A 20,213-nucleotide genomic window follows, 5' to 3' on the forward strand; every position below is an offset into this window, starting at 1 on the left:
AAAGAGCATGAAATCACTTTGCGACTCTGAGTATATTTCACAAAACAAGCTATCAGACGGTATACACAGATGTAGAAATGTATGAAGAACCTGGTGTTTTAGCCTGGATAGCTCAGTTGGTTAGAGTGTGGTGCTGATAACGCCAAGGTTGTAGCTTCGATCCCCATATTATTTATACTCCGCTCATCTGGTTGGGTTTCCCCAGCCACTCTGGGCGGCTGCATATTCTATCATCTCAGGGTCCCTTCCAACACCGCAGTTCTGTGATCCTATGCTTATCACTTTGGAATTAACTGAAGTTAGGCAAAATTTATCAGGACAGATTTATGGCGCCTATAGAAGGCTGGATTAATCTTGGTTATGAAGCATGAATTGGTGCAGAACATACTGTACTGTAATACAGTTCTTTTTTAATCAATGCTCCCGATACATCTTAATGACAGAGAAAATAATGTGATGAAGAGCAGCCTTTCCCAGCAAACCACTCAACATTTGAGAAACCTCCCTATATGCTTGACTATGTTTATAGATTGAAATATATTACTCTAGGATTCTCTCACACCAGAATATATCCGGTACGTTATATATATCCGGTACACCATTTAGACACAACTCCAAATGAATCAATTTGTTAACATGCAGCCATTCAATAAAGAACAGGAAATGTATCTACTCAAACTAGTGACTCAACATACCTATCTACTTCCTCTGTCTTGACCACCAGTCTTTCTTTTTCAACCTTGTCCATTCCCTCTAACTCCTCTCTCTAATTCAGGGGTGGGAAACCTGTGGCATTCAGATATTGTTGGACTACAACTTCCATTACCCCTGACCACTGGCCTTCCGGGCTGGGGCTGAGAGGAGCTAGAGTCCCATAGGCCAACCCCACCCACACCCCAACCCCTCTCTCATTCTAATTTCTGTCCTCTTCCTTCTCTTAATTTACTCTGTTACAGTGAGTTTGCTTTTCTGTCATGCTGAATTTTGCAGAGAGAAAGAACAAAGGTGCTTCCCACCCCAAGTATGCTTTGTCTATTTTCATTTTCCCCACTACAGGTGAAGCACATGCAGTTTAACTGATGCAGGACAAGGAAAGCATTCCTCCTCAATTTCCTTTGTGTCTTATTTCTAAAGTGGATTCAGAGGCACTTTATTGGAAATCAGTAAAGCCATAACACCAGCTTTTTTGAAAGGATGGAAAGTTACACTGGCCTTCTACATCTGATTAGAGTCTTCAACTATCTTGCGTCATACCGTATAAAATTTGGGCTGTTTCCAATGCGAGACGTGATAGATAACTCCAAGCCTCGCTCGCTGTAAGATGCTGGTCGACATCACCAAATAATAACCAGATAGGAATCTGTTCCACTAGCAACTCGCATAGCCTGAAGAAAAAACGCTCATCTTGGTGATGAAATAGGCATGCACGTGTCCTTGTTTCAAGTGACCCTTATCAGCATCTTAGGGCACAGGTGCCTTAAGGCACACTATGGGGAGAAAGACCAGCACAGTATAGCCGCCGTCCATGGGCTAAGTTGGGATATACAGCTCAGTCCACATCCTCCCTCAGCATTATAGTTCAGGGAATGGCACTAGCTCATTGGCTCCAGGTGTAAACACACTGCTGTAAGAATATTCGTGCTTTGTTATCTTTTCAGGAAGATATTGTGGGACAAGAAGAAGACGACATCATTAATAAAAATCCAAAGCAACTGAATCACAGGGATGGAGGGACTATGAATGTGGACGAGAATAGCAGTTGTTGCCTCAGCATCAAAAGATTACTGAAAAACAAAGTGTGCACGCAGAGAGATTGTTTTTAATGTTTATGATTTTCAAAGGAACAGTAAATTACAAACAACTCGTTATGTACAAATCCAAACACTTCTGAAGTCTACCTGGAACCTGAAGTAGGAATTTCAAGGCAGGCAGGTTGGATTATTTATCTCACTAGGAAGTTGAATTCTACAACAAACCTGTCTGTTGTCCTCCTCCTGGCTTGTCCTTTTTCTTTAGGGGGAACTAAGTCTTCCTCATTTCATTGGCATTTACTTTCACAGACGTTAACTACAGGGCCACTGACTTCACATATTATATATCAAAAAAAAAATTAGGTGTACACCTAAGAATGTGAAGTGTGAATCATATTGTCACACAGGTACACTCAAGCAGCCAATCATGATTGGCTGCAGCTCCTTTTCAAATGTACACTTGCTGGCAAACCTGGGTTTCCTGCTGCTTAAATATTACCTGTTGGGTACTTCGCAGAAATATCCTGGCAATGTACTTGTACTGCAATTCAGTTCCATCTCTTTGTATGATCTAACATACAGTACACCTCAGTGTCTGCCCTCATACCATTTCTCCATGTCTGAAACTTTTTGTTCATCGTGGTGAGCTCCTTTCCCTGCATTTTATAAATGAACAAAAGTCCCTTTTCGCCACAACTTCCTACTTCCTTTTTCTCCTCATGTTGTCACAGCTTCTATCCCTTGATGTCAACAGATAACCTTTCTTTACCCTCATTCGCTACTGCTTTTATCAAACTCTTTCCCTCCCCTTTTGCTTACACCCTCTCTCCCTTGTTAACACAGTGTCCATGCTGGCTGGTACCATGAGAGGGGTTGATGGTTGCTAAATATGAATTATACCAACTGCCCTCACCTTGCTAGTGCATCTGGAGTAGCATTGATTAGCAGATAATGGAGGAATACCCCCGCAGCTGTTTGTGAGTACCACATGCACCAATTCAATGTGCCTTACACTACCCAAGCTGTTCTGTCTAGAAGCCCCTAAATCACATGTCTTCTGTGTTCTGCACAGTACGGGTGCAAAATAGTATTGATACCCTTTCATATTCTTTCTATCAACACACTCCTTATTGCAGCTATATACAATTTCACATTCATTATACAGCATCATAGAAAGTCTGCAAATATGGGAACAATTTGAAACCATAACTATTTTTAGAAGTAGTTTAATAATGTAGGGTTTATATCTCGGTGGAAAGGCATGTTTAAAAATAGATCATTAAAAAAAAATGCAGATACCACAGGATCTCCATGCAATTCCCACAATGTTTCACCAGTGTTGTTGACTCAGAGAAACTGTACTAATTTTGTGTTCCATCTAGAATATAGTATTGAGGTATAGAGGAGCACAGTCAAATAAGGCTAGGTTTTATGCTCCCAAATTGTGTGCTGCAAACTTGTGATTCAACTGGTGAAGCAGTTGGTAAATGATCTGCAGCCTGATACAATGCAGAGTTAGGTGTACTTGAGCGCAGTGAAATTAAAAGGTTTTGGGTGCACAGGATTAACCGGATCAGTGTTTGGTTCACAAGGAAACAAGCATAAAAACCAATGTGAATGATCAGTAAGTTTCAGCATTAGCACCCTTTTCTAACACTAGGGTTAGAATTGGAACACCATATTACTGTTGCACACTTGTGAAAATTTATTTGTTACAGTGTAATTAAAAACGAACCTTTTTGGTACAGACATATGTAAAAACACACAGTATATGAGCATGGCATAATAGAAATCAGCGTACAACATTTTAAAACAATTATTCAGTCTAATACTGTTTCAAGGCTTTGGTTTGTTGGTGTTCAGTTTTGTATTAAAACCACAGCACAGTGCAAAAACAAAAAAACATACTATAATACTATCCCACAGAGCAGTCTTTAGGGCAATTAATCTCACAGTCACATTATGGCTAGGAAACGTGGCAAAGTTTTCTAAAAGGTGCCATTATTGAGGTCAAGTCAACATCTTTATAAACTCCAATAAAAAATATACAAACCGGCACTCTGAAATCTTTGACAGTGTATTCTACTACCAAATGTGCCGCAGACCACCAAAGTCAGATTTGGCAAAAAAACCAACAACAACCACAAAATGTCTTTCATTACAAATTGTATTATAAAAATAAATAACGTAGGAAACACCAAACAAAAAGCACACATGATTCAAAGGCTTTGCAAAATTAAAGAGTAAAATTGGCACAGAAGACGTTCTCTTTCCACCTAATTTCCAAAGATCAAACTTTTTTTAAATGGATCTGCACACACAAAAAGCCAGATTCTGATGGAAGGAATAAAATACTTCCGCAAGCAATCAGTAGCAGGTAAGATCACAGGGAATGAGGTGGCGCTTCAGCAGTGATCCAACCAAGTGGTGTGGAGGAGAAGTGCAAGTACCTAGGATGGAGCTTGCATGGCATCTCATCTTGAGTTCATGCGTAACTGATGGATGATGATGCTCTCTAAAGGGGAAAAGAAACATAGCAAAGCATAGGCTGTTACCATGAGAATACATGAAAGGTCTATGAGGACCCACACTGTTAAATCTTTAATCCCATCAACAGCTTAGCTACATTACAGAAACTTCAAAGTGCCACTTCAAACAAGAAAGACAGAACAGAACTACTCATATCAAGATGGCCAAAGAAGAGATTAGAATTAGCAGTATAATTGAGGGCACTCTATCCCCATCTACAATACATTTTGGAAAGCTGTTTGCCTGCCATGCTGTTGGATGCCTCTTAAGATATCGCAAACAAATTTTGCATAATGTTCCTTGAGATCAAGGAACAGGTTTTCGCCTACGTTTGGATTCAACTGGACGCCATTTTGAATCAAGGGACTGAACCTTTCAAAACTGCATGGATTTCAACCACTAATTTCAAAGCCACACTGATTTCATTGGTTTCTTAGAATTCCTGAGCACTGCTGGGTACGAAGCTGCTTGTCATATGTAAATGGAAGGAGCATAATCCAGTCCACTCATTCTCAAGAGTATTTCTGCAGAGCACTGTACAGCTCTCCCTCCTCTCTCCACCATATGTGCACTCAACCAGTGAGGGAGCCAATTAATATGAACTGAAGGTTCCCATATCCTCTGCCATCTGTTCCCTTTACTCAGCATAAGTTCCTCATGGTCACATGTAAATTGTATTGGGCAAAGGACAAACCTCCCATTCTTCCAATGGTCCCTTGTACCAGTTATAATCACATAGGAAATGGGAGTAGGAAACAGCTCTACTGAGACTTAACTGGGATCCTCCATATTTAGGCACCACACCAAGAGAGGATGGGATGATGTCTTTAGCTTTTAAAATAATTTTTAATTCAGAAATTCATACAATTTCAGATCTTATTTACATCGCAGATGTAAGCCCCCTTTCTCACATTAAAGTGAAAACACTTTCTGTTGTGGACATCTTGAAAGCAGAGTCCAATCCATTAACACATCGATTTTCTTCGAAATTATTTATTGTGCTGCTCGAAAATGCCAATAATTTCCATCCACTCTTGAGCTTCAGAAATCATCTTTTGCCACCAGCAGGCTAATATTACTTGTTGTGGGAGTTACATAAAAAGGAAACACTTCCTTTTCCTTAGGAACTAACTATAGTTTGGTTAAAAGAAACACTCCTATATCTAAAAGTAGTTATTTTTTAAAAAATTATCTTATGAATTCTCTTTTCCCAGTATGCTTCCACTTTGAGACCTCCTCACTTATCTTTTTAAAAAGCAAACAAACCTCTGCTTCAAATACTTCCAGCACTTACTTACATATCTTTAGTTGGAAGTGTAGTATCCCTATATCATAACATTTCTTTTAATTACACTTAGGTCCTACTGATATTTAACATGAAAGATTAGCTGTGACCAACATGAAGTCCCATTGAAATAAATGAGAACTAATATTGGGTGCAATCTTGTATCCACTTACCTGGGCGTAAGCTCCCTTAAATTCAATGGTACTTACTTCTGAGTAATGAAAACTGCATTGTCCGTCTGGTTCCAACCCATATAGTTTTCTTTTTAAAAACTGAGCAGCGACTGAGAGTTTGGTCCTTTCTGCAGTTCCAAACTGCAGTTGGTAATAGCAAATTTAAGGTTTTCCAACTTGTGTCTTTCTACAAGATAATTAGCTTTATCATGATGCTATATACAGTTTTGATTGGGGGAGGGGGTTTAGTTCTCTATATGGCAAATTTTCTTCTATATTACTTTTTTAAAAAGCTAATTCCAATATATTAAGTCATCTGTGCATTCTAGTGTAGGTCTCTCTCCATAAGAAGGGAGATATTTTGTTGGATGCAAAGATGACTATAAAAGGGATGATAGAAATTGACTGCTTCAAAACAGTGAATAAGCCAAAAACTAATTTCAAGTTCTACAAGCCTTCTACAGAAAAAACTATTTAGTACCAAATATAGCCACAGGGTACGCATATTTGAACAGGCACGACAGATTCTGATCCTTAAGTACTAGGAAAGTAAGCCCCGTTAAACAGAGGAGACTTCTGAATAAACATGCAGAGTTTTGGTTCTTTAGATCAAAGTCAAGAAGCTTCATAAAACCAGAGACATGTATCTGAATATTTCTCCTTTTCAGGTAGCTACATTTGATGCTAAATATTCCACTGAACAAAGGCTCTATAACCTGAAATACTCAAGGAATCAAATTATAGGGATGCATTGATAGTCCCCATTCTGTTCATTGTTTCTCCTAGTTTAATTTTGAGAATTTATTAAACTGATTTGCAAATGTATAAATTTGCAGCCATTTTTGGCTTGTATATAATCCCCAATCCTACCCTGGCTATGCTTCTTCTTATTTACTTATTTTTTTAAAAAAAACAAGCTACCTATGTGCACAAGCCGAAATGTGTATTAGTTAAATCACAGCAACAGCAGAAATAAATAAACAAATAAACTAATCATGATCTTTAAAAGAATGAGCTATTCTAGAAGACTGTCACTAGATGGCACTACTCTAATTTAACTTAAACAGCAATTGGTCCCTAGCATGCTTGGAAATAGCCATCAAAAATCTTGAAGGTTATTTACCAGGTTGCCATTACTGAGTGTTTTGAAAAAAGGAACCTACAATTTATACCCGTATTTGCTCTTTTATAACAGATACAATAGCACACAATTGTTCAGTATCCAATTATAATAAGTAATAGCCCTGAGATCACACACAATAAGGCTCATACTGAACAGTTTGCATAAGGCTTAAGTATCATTAAATCCTAGTGATTAAATTATAATTTTAAATTAGCTCTCTTTACAACTGAGATTATTGTGTGCAAAAGGCGATATCTTTGTAGGGCCCTGTGACAAAATGCATAATATTTTGGCTGCCACTCAGTTTGTTTAACTAAAATCCTTATCTGACTAGAACCTTTGTAGAGCATATCTCCCGCCACCCTTCCTGTAAACAGGTGAAATTAAATCCAAATAAACTGCTATTTGGCTTTGTAAATTGTTGACTGCTACTCATTTGGAAATTTTATGTATCCCCAAAACTGAACATAGATAAAATAGTAAGATGATTTTAAAATGAAGTCAACTTTTACAAGTGCAAACTATTCGCTCAAGCTCTTCTTAAAGATCAGTCAAGATTAAGGGACTCACACTGATCTGGGAAAGAAAGAACATTATTCCCAATGAAAATAAGCCCCAAAAGAAGATCCAGCTGCCAGCAAATGACAGCTCCAATCAAACCCAGGAACATCAGCAGCAGATAAGCAATAAAAAGCACGTAAGAGGTCTTTTAAAAATAACCCTTACTGTAGTAGCCTGTGCTACAAGCCAGTTAAAACACAGGAACGTGTTAGTTTACAATGCAAGTGTAATGTCCTTACATTGTAATCAAAATGACCCCAAACTCTGATAATCTCAAAAGAGTACCTCAGCGGATGAGCAGTGTATTTAGTCCATTAACCTCAAGTTAATATAAGGCACTGAGAGTACTGAAGTAACAGCAATAGCTGCAAAAATGATCTAGGCTACTGCAGCAGCAGCAAAAAGTTTAATTACATCAATGGACAGTGTCCGGTGACCAAATTTCCATTTAAAGCAGTCTGATTTTGCTCAGATGGCTCTTGCACAAGCGTACCAGTTTATGTAATCCTGAAAGCAGAAATAATATGCATTGTTTTGGCACCCAGTGAAATATTTAGTGATTGCATGCTCAATTTCCTCCTCCTTATGCGAGCAGGCTTTTCTGTACGTGAAATCATGCAATCTTCCCTCCTCAAAGCAGGAGAATAGCTTTCTCCTATTTGCACAGCACCACCATAGGCTGTGCAGGAGCAGTGAATATAGGCGGTTAAGAAGCAAAGTCATGGGAGAATAGTGTTCAGGTTTCTCAGCCTGGCACGATCTGGTCCTTTATAATCAGCATCCCTCTTTCTCTAGCAGGGATGGGGAACCTGCAGACTGCCAGATATTATTGGACTACAACTCCCATCACCTCGACCGCTGGCCATGCTAGTTGGGGCTGATGGGGAGTCCCACAACATCTGGTGGGCCACAAGGTCTCTACTCTTGCTTCATGAAAAGTTAGCTCCCACACTGTGTCAACGTGCAAGCCAGAAACAGATCCTAGGAGTGGCGACATGGATAGAAACTTTTCAAATGACTGGGTGTAGGAAGCAGGGTTTAGTCACCACCTGAATGCACTTCTTTCCTATTTCCCATGCAAGTGAATGGCTGCCATTCACTCCTATGGATAAAGAAAAGCTTTGCTTGAGCTTGACACTGGCTGGGACAGGATGTGTCACTGTAATATACAAGCCACATATACCTGACTCATTCTAATAAGGGGCATTTTGCTGCTGATGTAGGCAAAAGCCCGTTCCTGGATTCTTTCACTCTGTCACACTTTATTTTCTGAACCAGAAACAAACATGAAGGTGGGAGGAGAGGGGAAGATGGAGGTAGAAGTGAGTTATTTCCCCACCCCTTTTTTTGGAGGAGGAGGAGGAGGAGGAGGAAGGATTGCATTAATCATTTGTACACACTTTGTCATTCCTTCCATTCATTGCATTAAGAAAATTCTGGCATAAAGCAGCATTCTCTCTGCTCCTGGCTGGAGAGACAGAAAAGCAGCTGGCTCTGCCACAGCCTTACCACAGAAGGGAAAAGTGGAAAGCATTGTTAAGTCAGCTATTGTGTGCACCCGTGAGGAGGGAAGGTGGGAAAAAGAGAGAGAAAACCTCCTCCAAGCTTGGCACTTGGTTGGCACTGGCTACGACAGGTTGTGTCATTGCAATATACAAGCCTCACATCCCTCACTCCTTCTCATAACAGGCATTTGCTATTGATGTAGGTAAAGGCTAGACAAGTAAACCGAAATGTCAGCGAAGATCTGTGGCACCTCAAAGACAAAAAAAACACCCCAAACATTTATTGTGGCATAAGCTTTTTGTAGGTCAGAGCACAATTTGATGAAGTAGTGTCTGCCTGGCCCCATGAAAGCGTCCACCATGGATAAAGGTGCCTCGGGGCTGCAACAAACTAATCCAGCTGCCCACCTGGAATCTGAAATGCCAGCAAAACACTGCAGCCCATAAACACACTAGTGAAGAAGGAGAAAATTCTGTTCCACTAGGTAGGGATGAGGGACCTGTAGCCTTCCAGCTGTTGTCAGACTACAACTGCCATAACCTTGGCCTATTCCCCATGCTGGTTGGGGAATGGGGAGTTCACCAGCATCTGGAGAGGAGAGCCTTGCACTGTCCTTGCACTAGAGTTGTTGTTGTTTTAAAAAATCAATACTTGTGGCCCTTAGCAGCTGAAGGTATAGTTAATGACATGATTTGACCTACAATTCATTCCTGCATTTGTATTTTACTTACAGCCATTGATGGCAGTCTTCCTTTTATAGACTTCTACCTCAGACTACTTTTAAACTACTGTACACAATCTCTCTGCAGGTCAGTTTCGTCTCCTAATGGATAAATCCATTCACTCTGCTTTAAGCACTTCATCTTTTTTATTGTCACTGGTTGCACGGAGGTCCTTTTTGGTACTGTGCATACTTTCCCCCTTTCCTCCAGAATGGAGCCATTGAGGAATTTGTTGCTGAATTTCTGCAGGTCATTCAACTAGATCATTACAAAACAAAAAGGAAGAAAAGAAAGGGAAAAGTGCAGCTTGGCAGAAGATTTTGCATGTCACGTCACCTCTGCCAGAGGTTGAAGGTTTTGGTTGTAGCTGTTTACTTCCTTCAACAGAAATGCTCATAAACAGTTGGGGTTCTAATAGACAAACACAGTTATAATGGCAGCCAGCCATATTCACACGAAATTCCACTCTCAAAGCATGCTTTCAGAAATAAAAGCAAAGCACTCCAATGCAGGCAGAAGACACACAGTTTGGCCAGATGTCCCTAAGTCCAGATGTTGACAAGAGAAATACAGGTGTGATCTTGAGGCTCAAACCTATTCATTGTTTTAGATATCATCTCTCTCTCTAAGTAAAGTCTGCCAGCAGGACCTCTCTCTCGCCCCTGCCAACATGCTGACATTAGGACCATCCCAGATCAAAAGGTAGAAGGCATAAATATAAGGTTGTTCACTTGCTGCAGATTTTAACCATTGGTCATTGGCATGAACAAAAATGATTTAATTGATTTTGTTGAGCCTTCAGTTAGGTCCAACCTGAGTTTGGGAATAAAAAGATCTGCAAGATCAAAAACCCTAATGATCTACACCTAGAATACACTCCTAACCCCTCCTGCACTGCAGGAATGATACCTGTTGTATTTAAATGAGGCATTTGTATGTTGCCTGTTGCTATCTCAGAACAGTTCGAACTAGACAGATGTGGCTTTGAAAAGGAACAACAGTAAAGTGCTCAACTTTACTGGCAAACTACTGACTAAAATGATCTTGCGCAGCAAAATAAGGGGGACAAGGTCAGCTGCTTGAAAGAGGTAAATCGCAACAGCAGCCCCATTTTAGAACTTGCTGAACTAGACCATTTTTAAAAAAGAAAGGGGGGTTTCTTTTTTTACTCAGCAGAGAGGAAAGGAAGAGGGGATTATTACATTCAATAGGTAAAACATGCATGCATTAGTAGAAGTGACAGCTTCAGCAGACTTAATTAGTATGTGCAAACATTAACAACTAAACAGGACAGGGGGCTTATTTCCATGGTAGCAGTAAAACCTGCAGAACATACCCCCTTAGCCACTGCCCTCAGCCCTTCCCCCCACCAAGGGAGGCAGAGCTACTGGCTGAAGACTTCTTCAGTTCTATTTTCATAGACTGAGTCTCGGCTCGAGGCTCGAATTTGGTCTGATTTCCTGATCCTGGGGCTGTCACTACTGGCTTCCCGGCTTTCATACCTTTAGATACAGGGATTCGGGTGGGTGTAGGTCTCTGGGATAACCCATCCTGTCCCGTCTGCAAGACAAGGAAGAAAAAAAATAGCAGTGGAATAAAGACAGATTTTGGTCAAGTTTCCTGTATCTGCCCCGGGTGTCATCTGAGATGCCTTCTGTGAGGAAAAGGAGAGAACAGTAATCCTCCTAGTATCTCTTTTTAAAATATATATATATAATTTGTATTAAGTTTATTTTTATTATTTATTCATATAAGTTTTATTAAGTTTTCTATATTTCATTACAAATAATAATAAAAAATCCATAACTTAAAGCATTGCTTAAATAAAGCATCAACTTCCTTCCCTCCCTCTGACAGACTTCCACACACCATTACCAATTTCTTCGCATACCTATATCCACTTTTTTACCCTATATTAATCTTTTAGCAATCCCCTTCTTATATGTAAACCAGCTCCTTAATTTCTCATTACCAAACATTTCAACTCAAACCTACAAGCATTTTCAACTGTTTACAGTTTTCTTTCATATAAAGTAAAAATTTGCCCCAGTCTTTTTACACTCCTCCTAGTATTTCAGTGCTCAAAGGACAGGAAGAAACACGTGGACTCACCACCCACTGTCAGGGCTGGAGTCAGATGAAGTCAGCATGAAGAAGCAGAGTAAGGTGCCAGAGTGTTAACTCTTTATTCAAGGAAACTCAGCAAACCTTGCCCCTACAGAGCAGTTGCCAGGACTGAAGGTCCCTGCTGTCCACCCTTTCTATGGCTCCTCCTCTCCCAGATGTTTCCCAAGGAGTCTCAGAATAGGCAACAGGGGGGGTGTGGGTGTGTGAAGATTAGAGTTTTAAAGGGATATATGCTAAGTGCTATGCCCTAAAAAGCAAGCATAGGAAATCTCTGGCCCATCAGTTCTTTTTATATAGCCCCACAGTGCTTCCCCTAAGACAGGTATCCCCAAATTCAGCCCTTCAGCTGTTTTGGGACTACAGCTCCCATCATCCCTAGCTAACAGGATCAGTGGTCATGGATGATGGGAATTGTAGTCCCAAAACAGCTGGAGGGCTGAGTTTGGGGATGCCTGCCCTAAGACATCCCTTTCCCCACGCCATTCTTTGGGAGCTTGGGCCCCCATGAGTTTTCCCAAAGGGAATTTGGCCCTTAGGGAAGAGAAAGATTCTCCAACCCTGCCAAAAACACTCAACAAAGGTACTTCTAATCTCTCCTCTGGTATGAAAAAGAGGAGGTGAAGGAGGAGAGTGACGTCAAGATTTGCTGCAGCCATTCGTAAAAAAACTGCGGTTTTCCATTTCATCTTGAGTCAGGCCACCAAATTCCTAAGCCAAGTTGAGGATGAGCCCAGATCTCTCAGATCCAAGCCCAACTCTCAAAAATCATGTTTCCCCCTACCATATTGCATGCAAACATATTCCACAAGATTCCCTATTGCTTACCATGGATTGTGTTCCTCGTGTGGATGACGTAGTAACTGGAGTTATAGTGATGGTACTTGTCACTTTGCTTGCTCCAGGCCTTGAGGATATGTTATTCCTGGGGGAACGGAGGACAGTCCCAGTCATCACCTCCTTCTCTGCTGCTACATTCATAGGCCTGACCGTTATCACAGGGCTTGCTCCTTCTTGAGAAGTGCTAGGCGAGCGTTTAAACTGAGACCCTAAGTGGATGTGAATTTTGTTGTCCTCGGTCGTTATAATGTTCGTGTTGGCATTGTACTTTCGGACGGGAGTTGGGACGGTTTGTTTTTCTGGCGTTACTCTAAACACAGCCCTCCCCATGGTCATGTCCTGCGATTCTGGAGACATGGTAATGTCTGCAGGTGCTGCTGAGGTAGACACTGTCATTATCTGAATTGGTGATACGGGTCTTTCCATGAATGGAGACTTTGGGCTCTCTGAAGATTTCTCTCTGGAGAAAGTAGTTATAGTTACTGGAGACATGGCTCGCTCTGGGCCCGCTGGGCTCTCACCCCCTTTTCCTTTCTGGGACATGACGTTAGGAGAGGGAATGATGGTAATCCGTGGTTTCTGATTCCCCAAGGTTGGGATAACAGTGGTACTGGAGAAGAAATCTTCAGCTGTTGGACTAGTAATCTCCAGAGTAGCAGTGCTGTTCTCGTGATCTGGAGTTACCCGAATGTGGAGAGGCTGCCCTTGCTTCGGAGAAAGGACAACCTCCCCAGGACGCTCTGGACTGGTTTGTATTCTGGCTCCTTTTTCTGGAGTCGCCTGAGAGCCATTTTCTCTTTTTTTCATCCATGGGATCCAGGATTTTCTCATGGTAAGGTCATTTGCCGCAGGAGGATATCTGTCAAGCACAGATGACCTCTCGCTGGGCTTTTTGAGCCCAACCTGTCGAAGATTGCTCATAATGTGGTTCTCCTCCTGGAAGGATTTCCTTATGAACACAGCTGGTGTCTCCTCTTCTGCTGTCTCGCTGTTTACTGCATCAGTTTGTACTCCGGTGGATGTAACAGGCACATCTACCATCCTTCTCCCATTCATACTGGGTCTCAGGGCACGGCTGTAGCGTTTAGACAGCTCAAGCTCTTTCGTCAGATTCAGCACCTCCTGGCCCATGGCTTTGTTCTTGTTTTCTTCTTCTAGAAACCTTTGCTGAAGGACTGAGTAATCCACTTGGAGCTGAGAAAGCTGGTCTTCTTTGTTCATCAGCTCATGAATTTTCTCTTTGAGAGCCTGCACTTCGGCTTTCAAGTCTCTGCTTTTCGCCTCTTCCAGTCGAAACCTTTGCCGCAGCTCTGCCTCCTGAGTCACTGCCTCTCCCTTCTCTATTGCTTTGTTTTTTGCAATCTGGAGCTTCATTTCTTCCAGCTGCTGAGAAAGACAGTTAGCTTTATCCTGCTCAGTCCTAAATTTTTGCTCCAGCTGATCATATTCATCCTCCGTCTTCATCAAGTCTCCTTCAACAACTTCCAGTTGCTTGAGACGCTTCTTCAGTCTTTCAATTTCAACTGTTAGCTCTTTAATTTTGTTGTCCTCTTGTCCAGAAAGCCCAGTCCCTTTTTTAACGCGGCCTCTGGCTATTTCCCTTTCTACCTCCTCTATGCCATCAATCCTTTTCTTCAGCAGATCCACTTTGCAGTTCAGCTCAGCGGACTTTTCTTCCTCGCTCTTCAGCTTGCCAATTAACTCATCCCTTTCCTTTGTCAAGCTGGATACTTTCTCCTCCATTTCAGATTTCAACTTCAACAGTTTTTTGCTCTCATCTATTAGTTTCTCAGTCACTTCCATAACTTTGCCTTGCTCCACCTTGAAGTTCTTATTCAAGCTTTCAACTTTTCTCTCTTCCTGCTTTATCTTATCCACCATGTTCTTTCTCTCATCAACCAGCATGACAGTAAAAGACTTCAGCTTTGTCAGGTCATCTTTCAAGTTTAATTCAGCTTTCTCCAACTTACTCTCTGAAGACTCAAGATCCTTCACTCGCGTCTTCACCACTTCCAACTCATTGATCAAGTCTTTGGTTAAGTTCTTTTCTTTCTCCAGGTTCAAACGCAGGTGAGTGCATTCGGATTTGCTTTTGTTGAAAGCCTCCTCCAACCTTTCCAGTTCAGACATTCTCTTCTGCAGTTTCTCCACCTCAAGCCTCAGTTCTTTGCTGTGATGCTCCTCTTCTTGTAGTTTCTTTTTAAGCTCCTTACACTGAGATTCAGTCTTTGTGATCTCCTCATCTTTGCCTTCCATCTCAAGCACCCGCTTGCGGAGGTTTTCCACCTCAGCCATCAAGCTGGAGTTGCCACATTCCCCTTTGGCTATTTTGTCTCTCAGTTCCCGAAGCTCTTCTTCAGTCTTCTGAAGGTTTTTGTTGGTTTCTTCCAGCTCCTCAATTCTCCGGGTTAAACCAGCCAGTTTCAGCCTGAGCTGTTTATTGTGCGACTCTTGGCTAGCCAGTTTGGCAGTCATCTCCTCATGCTCTTGGGAAAAGGAGGATGTCTTGTGTTCAAGTTCTGCCTCTAGCTTCCTTAGCTTCTGCCCATCCTCTTTTCCTTTGGTACCCAGAATCTTAAGTTTCTCTTCTTCTTCCCTTAGTTTTTGAGTTAGATCTTGTATTTTCTGGGTTTGCTGGTCCAGTTGTTCAATGTGCATCTGTCTTTCATCCACAAGCATGAGTGCAAATGACTTGAGTTTGACCAATTCTTCTCTTAGCTTGTTGAGCCTTTTTGCATGCTCTTTTTCCTTTCGGGCTTGGTAGATCTTTTCCTGTTCAAGAAGCTTCTTTAATCTGAGGATGGGGAAAACACACAGTGTTATAAGCTTCTTTTTAAAAGAACACAATAATAATTCCTACTACCTAAACTATGCATATCTCTAAGCAAGGGGGGTACATGTAGGGCTTCAGATGTTGCTGGATTCCAAATCCCATCAGCACCAGGCAGCATGACCAATGGCCAGGGATGATGGGAGTTGGGGTCAAGCAACAATTGGATGGCTACAGGTTCCCCATCCCTACAAGTTCCCCATCCCTTCTCTAGGTGCTTGTACATATGAGTACACCCAAAATTGCCAAAATGTGCAGCATGCTATTCCTTTAAGGGGTGGGTACATTAAGGGTTCTTTTAAAAGTACATTCCTTGGGAGCTGTTGTGCATATTGTTGCACAACTTTTAACAAGAAAGGGCAGGAAGGAAATTCTCCTTTTGACCCTCTCTTTCCCCAGCCACCCAATTTTTTTCACCAGAAAATTTCTCAACTAATGTACATACTGTCATTGAAACATGTACTACCTTCCCTATAGATGGCATCTATCAGTACTATATGTAAGTCGTTGGTCTAGTCCAACCAGGATCCTCTTCTGTTCTAATGTTATCCAATGCTTGGGTAACATTAGAACATAAGATCTCTTATGGATCAGACCAAAGGTTTAAATTTACCCTTTTCCATCACTGTAAAGTTGAAACATTTTTTATGCCTCTCTGCCTCTTTAGAGAAATCTTGTAGCAATGATTACATGACTACACATCTGATGCCTGGTCTTCTATATATTGAAAGCCAAGGCTTAAACCACAAAAAACTGGGTTTGATTAGAGTTCATGTTAATTAGCAGGGGGTTGTGTGTATATATAAGTGAAAACTCTGGCTTAGTTCCAGTTCAGACACTAACGTGGATCAGTAACTTCAAACCCAAAGAATACAAATTATTATCTCACTCTTACTATTGCAGTGTATAATTCAAAGATAAAAAAATTCTAATATGCCATTTGCCCAAACTTCATCTAGAACTATAAGTCCTATTTGCTCACTACAACAGAATGAATTTCAGTCCCCAAATGTTCTTTCCACATTGATGAGCATAGTAGGAACAGTGGACAGAGGCTTAGCTCATCCCGCCCCCTGCCCCCCAGCTGTAAGAAACAGAGAAAGTATAATCCCATTATACAAATCTGTGCCCAGATTTAGAATACTGTGTGCAATTCTGGTTACCCAAACAGAATGCCGTAGTGCTGGAAAAGGCACAGAAAAGCAACTACAATCATCAAAAGCTTGGAACAGTTTCCTTGGAAAGACTCAAGAACATGGAGCTTCAGAGAGTGTGTGCTAAGAGGGAACATCACAAAGATTTATAAAAGTATGCATGATTAGAACAGGAATGGGAACCTGTGGCTCCCAGGGGTTGCTGGACTACAACTCCCATTATCTGTCACTACTACTGGTCATGTAGGCTGGGGCTGATGGGAGCCTGAGCCCAACATCATCTGAAGGGCCATCTCATGGACTTTCCCCATCCCTGAACTAGGAAGAACACATTTAGAGATGCTTGTGCAGCTGACAAACCCTTGGGTTATCCCTCCTGGTGACCCTTAGCCAATCATGGCAGGGAGGAGAAATGGCCAATCAGGAGAGAGTAAGGATGGTAAAGGGATAATTTGACAGTTTAACCAGCAGAAAAGGGCATGGCAACGGAAGCAGCTTGTGGTGCATAGGGGTTTATCAGGAAGGATAAACCTGATTAATTTTCTCAGGTGAAGGGGGAGGGGCTTACAAAGGGGCTAGAGGTATTTTACAGGCAGAGTAAAAGCAGATAGCCATTCTGGGATGAAATAGATTTCATAGAAGCAGTTCTCTTGCTGGGATTTTTTTTTTAATCTTGTTTAAACCTGAAACAGTGTTTCTGACAGAAAACAAGTACTGTGCCTTTAATAGTGAAACTATCAAGCTTTATGTTCCACTGAGTGTTTGTTCATAAAAATATAGTTTTTGTTTCCATTGTGGCCCAGCTTTAATTTATGCCCAGTAAACTGTCACGGGAACCCCAATATTGATAGTTCTTGCTGCATATTTATATTATATCAGTTGTTAATAGACAGGGAGTCACCGAGGTTAAAAAACAGACTCGGTCACCTTGCCGTGCTCCCATCTTCCCTGAGGTAGTTTGTCATAATCTGTTCTCCTACCCGAGACTCAAGAGACATGCTATGGGGTTGATTGGCAGTAGGTTCAGGAAGCACATCATTATTTTGAAGAAGCAGAATAAGTGCCATTAGTAACAACCTTAAATGGGGTTTTAAGAGGGTTAGGCAAATTCATGGAGGATGTCTTCAATTTCACATGCAGCATCGGCACATCAGGCATCTCTGGCTCAGGATAATGTTGCACTGGCTTGCTGATGCTGTTCAATGGCTGAGAGCATAGCTTAAAGTAGAAGTCAGTGTATCAAATCCACATAGGCCAGTTATTTGTGCCTTGGTCATATTGTGACCTTGTGACAGTGGCAAAGACTGTCTAGGGAGGTAGAGTGCTCTCCTTCACTGAAGGTATTAAGCTGAGATCAGCACCAGTTAGTGGTGTGGGGCAGGGAGTGTAGCGTTCCTCACTTGCCTTCCAAACACTGAGCATCACTGCTAGTTCCTGAGACAGAGAGAGTGCGGTGCAACTCAGTGGTGAAACAAATCTGGCACTCCTGCCATCACACCTGCCCCATGCTGAACACAACCTTTCTCAAGAACCACCAGGGATGCTCAGTGTTCAGAAGGCCGGTGACAAACACCACCCGACTAGCAACTACTGATTCAGACTAAAATATTTGTAAGCCTGGCTTGAACAAGGTGTTTCTTGCTTCTGGAATTTTAACGCTCTGAGATTACCTCAACTCAAAGTCTCAACTAGCCAGACCTTGTCATTTAATTAGAAGAATATAAAAAACCAAAAGAGTCACACTTAATTTGGAATATTCAGAAATTTCCAGATTAGCCCAGAGTTTATCGCTTCTCTGAAATGAACTATAGATCGATATTCCTCAGGTGATCTGAGTTCCTTTTACCATGCTTTGAGTTGGTCAAGAATAAGGGTTCTGAAAAGGAGAATCCAAACACAGAGCAATATTTTCACTAGTATAAACCTATATTATTGCAGGAAGAGAACAGTATCAGTGCTATTATTACTGTTCTGCTTGTATTAACTGTCATCAGTGGGTACGTCACTGCAGGCTTTAGAACATTCCAGATTCAATGAAGTTTTCTCCTTAAACAGCCAACTTTACTACTCTTTAGAGTAGAAGCACATACTTCTCTATAAAGCTATTTAAAGTTCAAGTTCACATAATATTTTCATGTTTCCTCTTACCAGAAATATTTAAAGAAATTTCCAGAAAGTAATAAGAGGTTTTTATAACTCTGCTTTTACAACCTACAAACCAAGCAGTCATGGATTAAAAAATAATAATAATTGACACATATCTAAAGCATGTGTAAAACTATTGCCTAAAGAATCACTGAGGAAACTGTTCAGCCTGTCCCCTTATTAGGGATTACACAAAACAATTCAGGTTACTATGAATTTTCAGACATGGAAAGCACTTTCATGGAGGATAAGCGTGCAAAACCCAAAATAATCTACTTCTGGACTGTATGTATTTTCTTACAATGAAGTAAGGAACTCCTAGCTGCACAAGCACCCACCCTCTGGGTCCCCTCCTAAGCAACAGCTGCTCCCCAATGAACAGCTGAGAGGAGAAAGGGCTCTGATGTTGTGAATAGTGTTCAATTGTAGCTCTTTCTCTGCAATTACCGGTATCTGCTACAAGGAGATGAAAGCAGAGGGGAAAGTGTCTTTGCAAAGAGAGATTGGATTTCCCTGCAGATATGCAAAAGGCCATCCATGCATTTTTGCAACTGAATGCCTGCAAGTTTGGGGGCTGCAGTTGGATTTTGAAGATGGAGGCACTGAATAGCAATGTGGCATAGCTTGCAATACAGCTGTGGTTTGGCATTATTTGAATTCTTCTGTTGGGATTACAGAGTTCTTTTTGGCTTTTTTTTTTGCCCAGACAAGGCAGTTCTATTGAAGAGCAGTCTTACCAATCAATCAATTTTAAAAACTCCTCTCTCTCTTTTATTTTCCCAAAAAGTCAATAGAGAAAATGAAAGATCAACGTTGAGTAGAGTTTCCTCTTGGGAAACTGTTATGAGGGGTTGTGGTAGATCCAGCTCACTCAGTACTGCAATACAGCCTCCAACAACTTTCAGAGTGATAATGAAGCCCTCACCTTGTCCCATATGGAAGAGTTCTCCATTTAAGAAAAACTTGATGGCCCTCACCTCAGCCAGTCTTAAACTTAGTAAACTTCCTCAGGGAGCTATCCAGCATTTGCTCTTAAGAGCTGTCTTGCTGAATGTAAATATATTTCAACAGCTTATTGTGAAATGCACAACAAACTCTGGTTGTGTCCTAGCTGCCTCTTGTTTCTGTGCAAAAGCTATCATATTTAGTAGTTGTGCATCATCAACATCATCTATTACTTCAAGAGCTTTTAAGCAGCTGACCGTAAATAGGAATTCACAATCCTTGCTCATATGCTTATAATCTATGAAAAGGTTCTGGCCCACATTGTGTTTTTACAAAGGTGTACATTTCTTCTCCCCACACAAGGATTGTATGGATTCCCTGAAAAACCACAATCTGGGATGAGGGCTCCACAAGAAAACAAGGGCTTGCATGATCTGCACACATGACTATGTGCACAAGTTTATTTCCGACACCATATGTAGGGGGAAACTCAGGTGCACCGATCCAGCCATCGTCACACTTTAA

At 41.3% G+C, this 20,213-nt stretch overlaps 1 protein-coding gene across 7 annotated transcripts in view; it reads right to left on the reverse strand.

Moving 5' to 3' along the window:
• Positions 1 to 1,801: 1,801 nt before the first annotated feature.
• The window catches only part of FILIP1 (filamin A interacting protein 1), an 80,269-nt gene continuing 61,857 nt past the window's right edge, over positions 1,802 to 20,213 (reverse strand). For 4 of the 7 annotated variants that reach the window (XM_083730039.1, XM_083730037.1, XM_083730036.1 and 1 more), the window contains 3 exons: positions 12,603 to 15,408; positions 11,153 to 11,210; positions 1,802 to 4,266 (listed from right to left, as the gene is read on the reverse strand). In XM_083730039.1, coding sequence (XP_083586165.1) covers positions 4,226 to 4,266; positions 11,153 to 11,210; positions 12,603 to 15,408 — 2,905 coding nt within the window. In that variant the 3' untranslated portion in view covers positions 1,802 to 4,225. Of the gene's footprint in view, positions 4,267 to 10,986; positions 11,211 to 12,602; positions 15,409 to 20,213 lie in introns of all 7 variants that reach the window. The other 3 variants (XM_083730034.1, XM_083730033.1, XM_083730035.1) reach the window with 1 other exon arrangement.

Source organism: Podarcis gaigeae (genome assembly GCF_964106915.1).
Source record: "Podarcis gaigeae genome assembly, chromosome: 3".
NCBI classification, from domain to species: Eukaryota; Metazoa; Chordata; class Lepidosauria; order Squamata; family Lacertidae; genus Podarcis; species Podarcis gaigeae.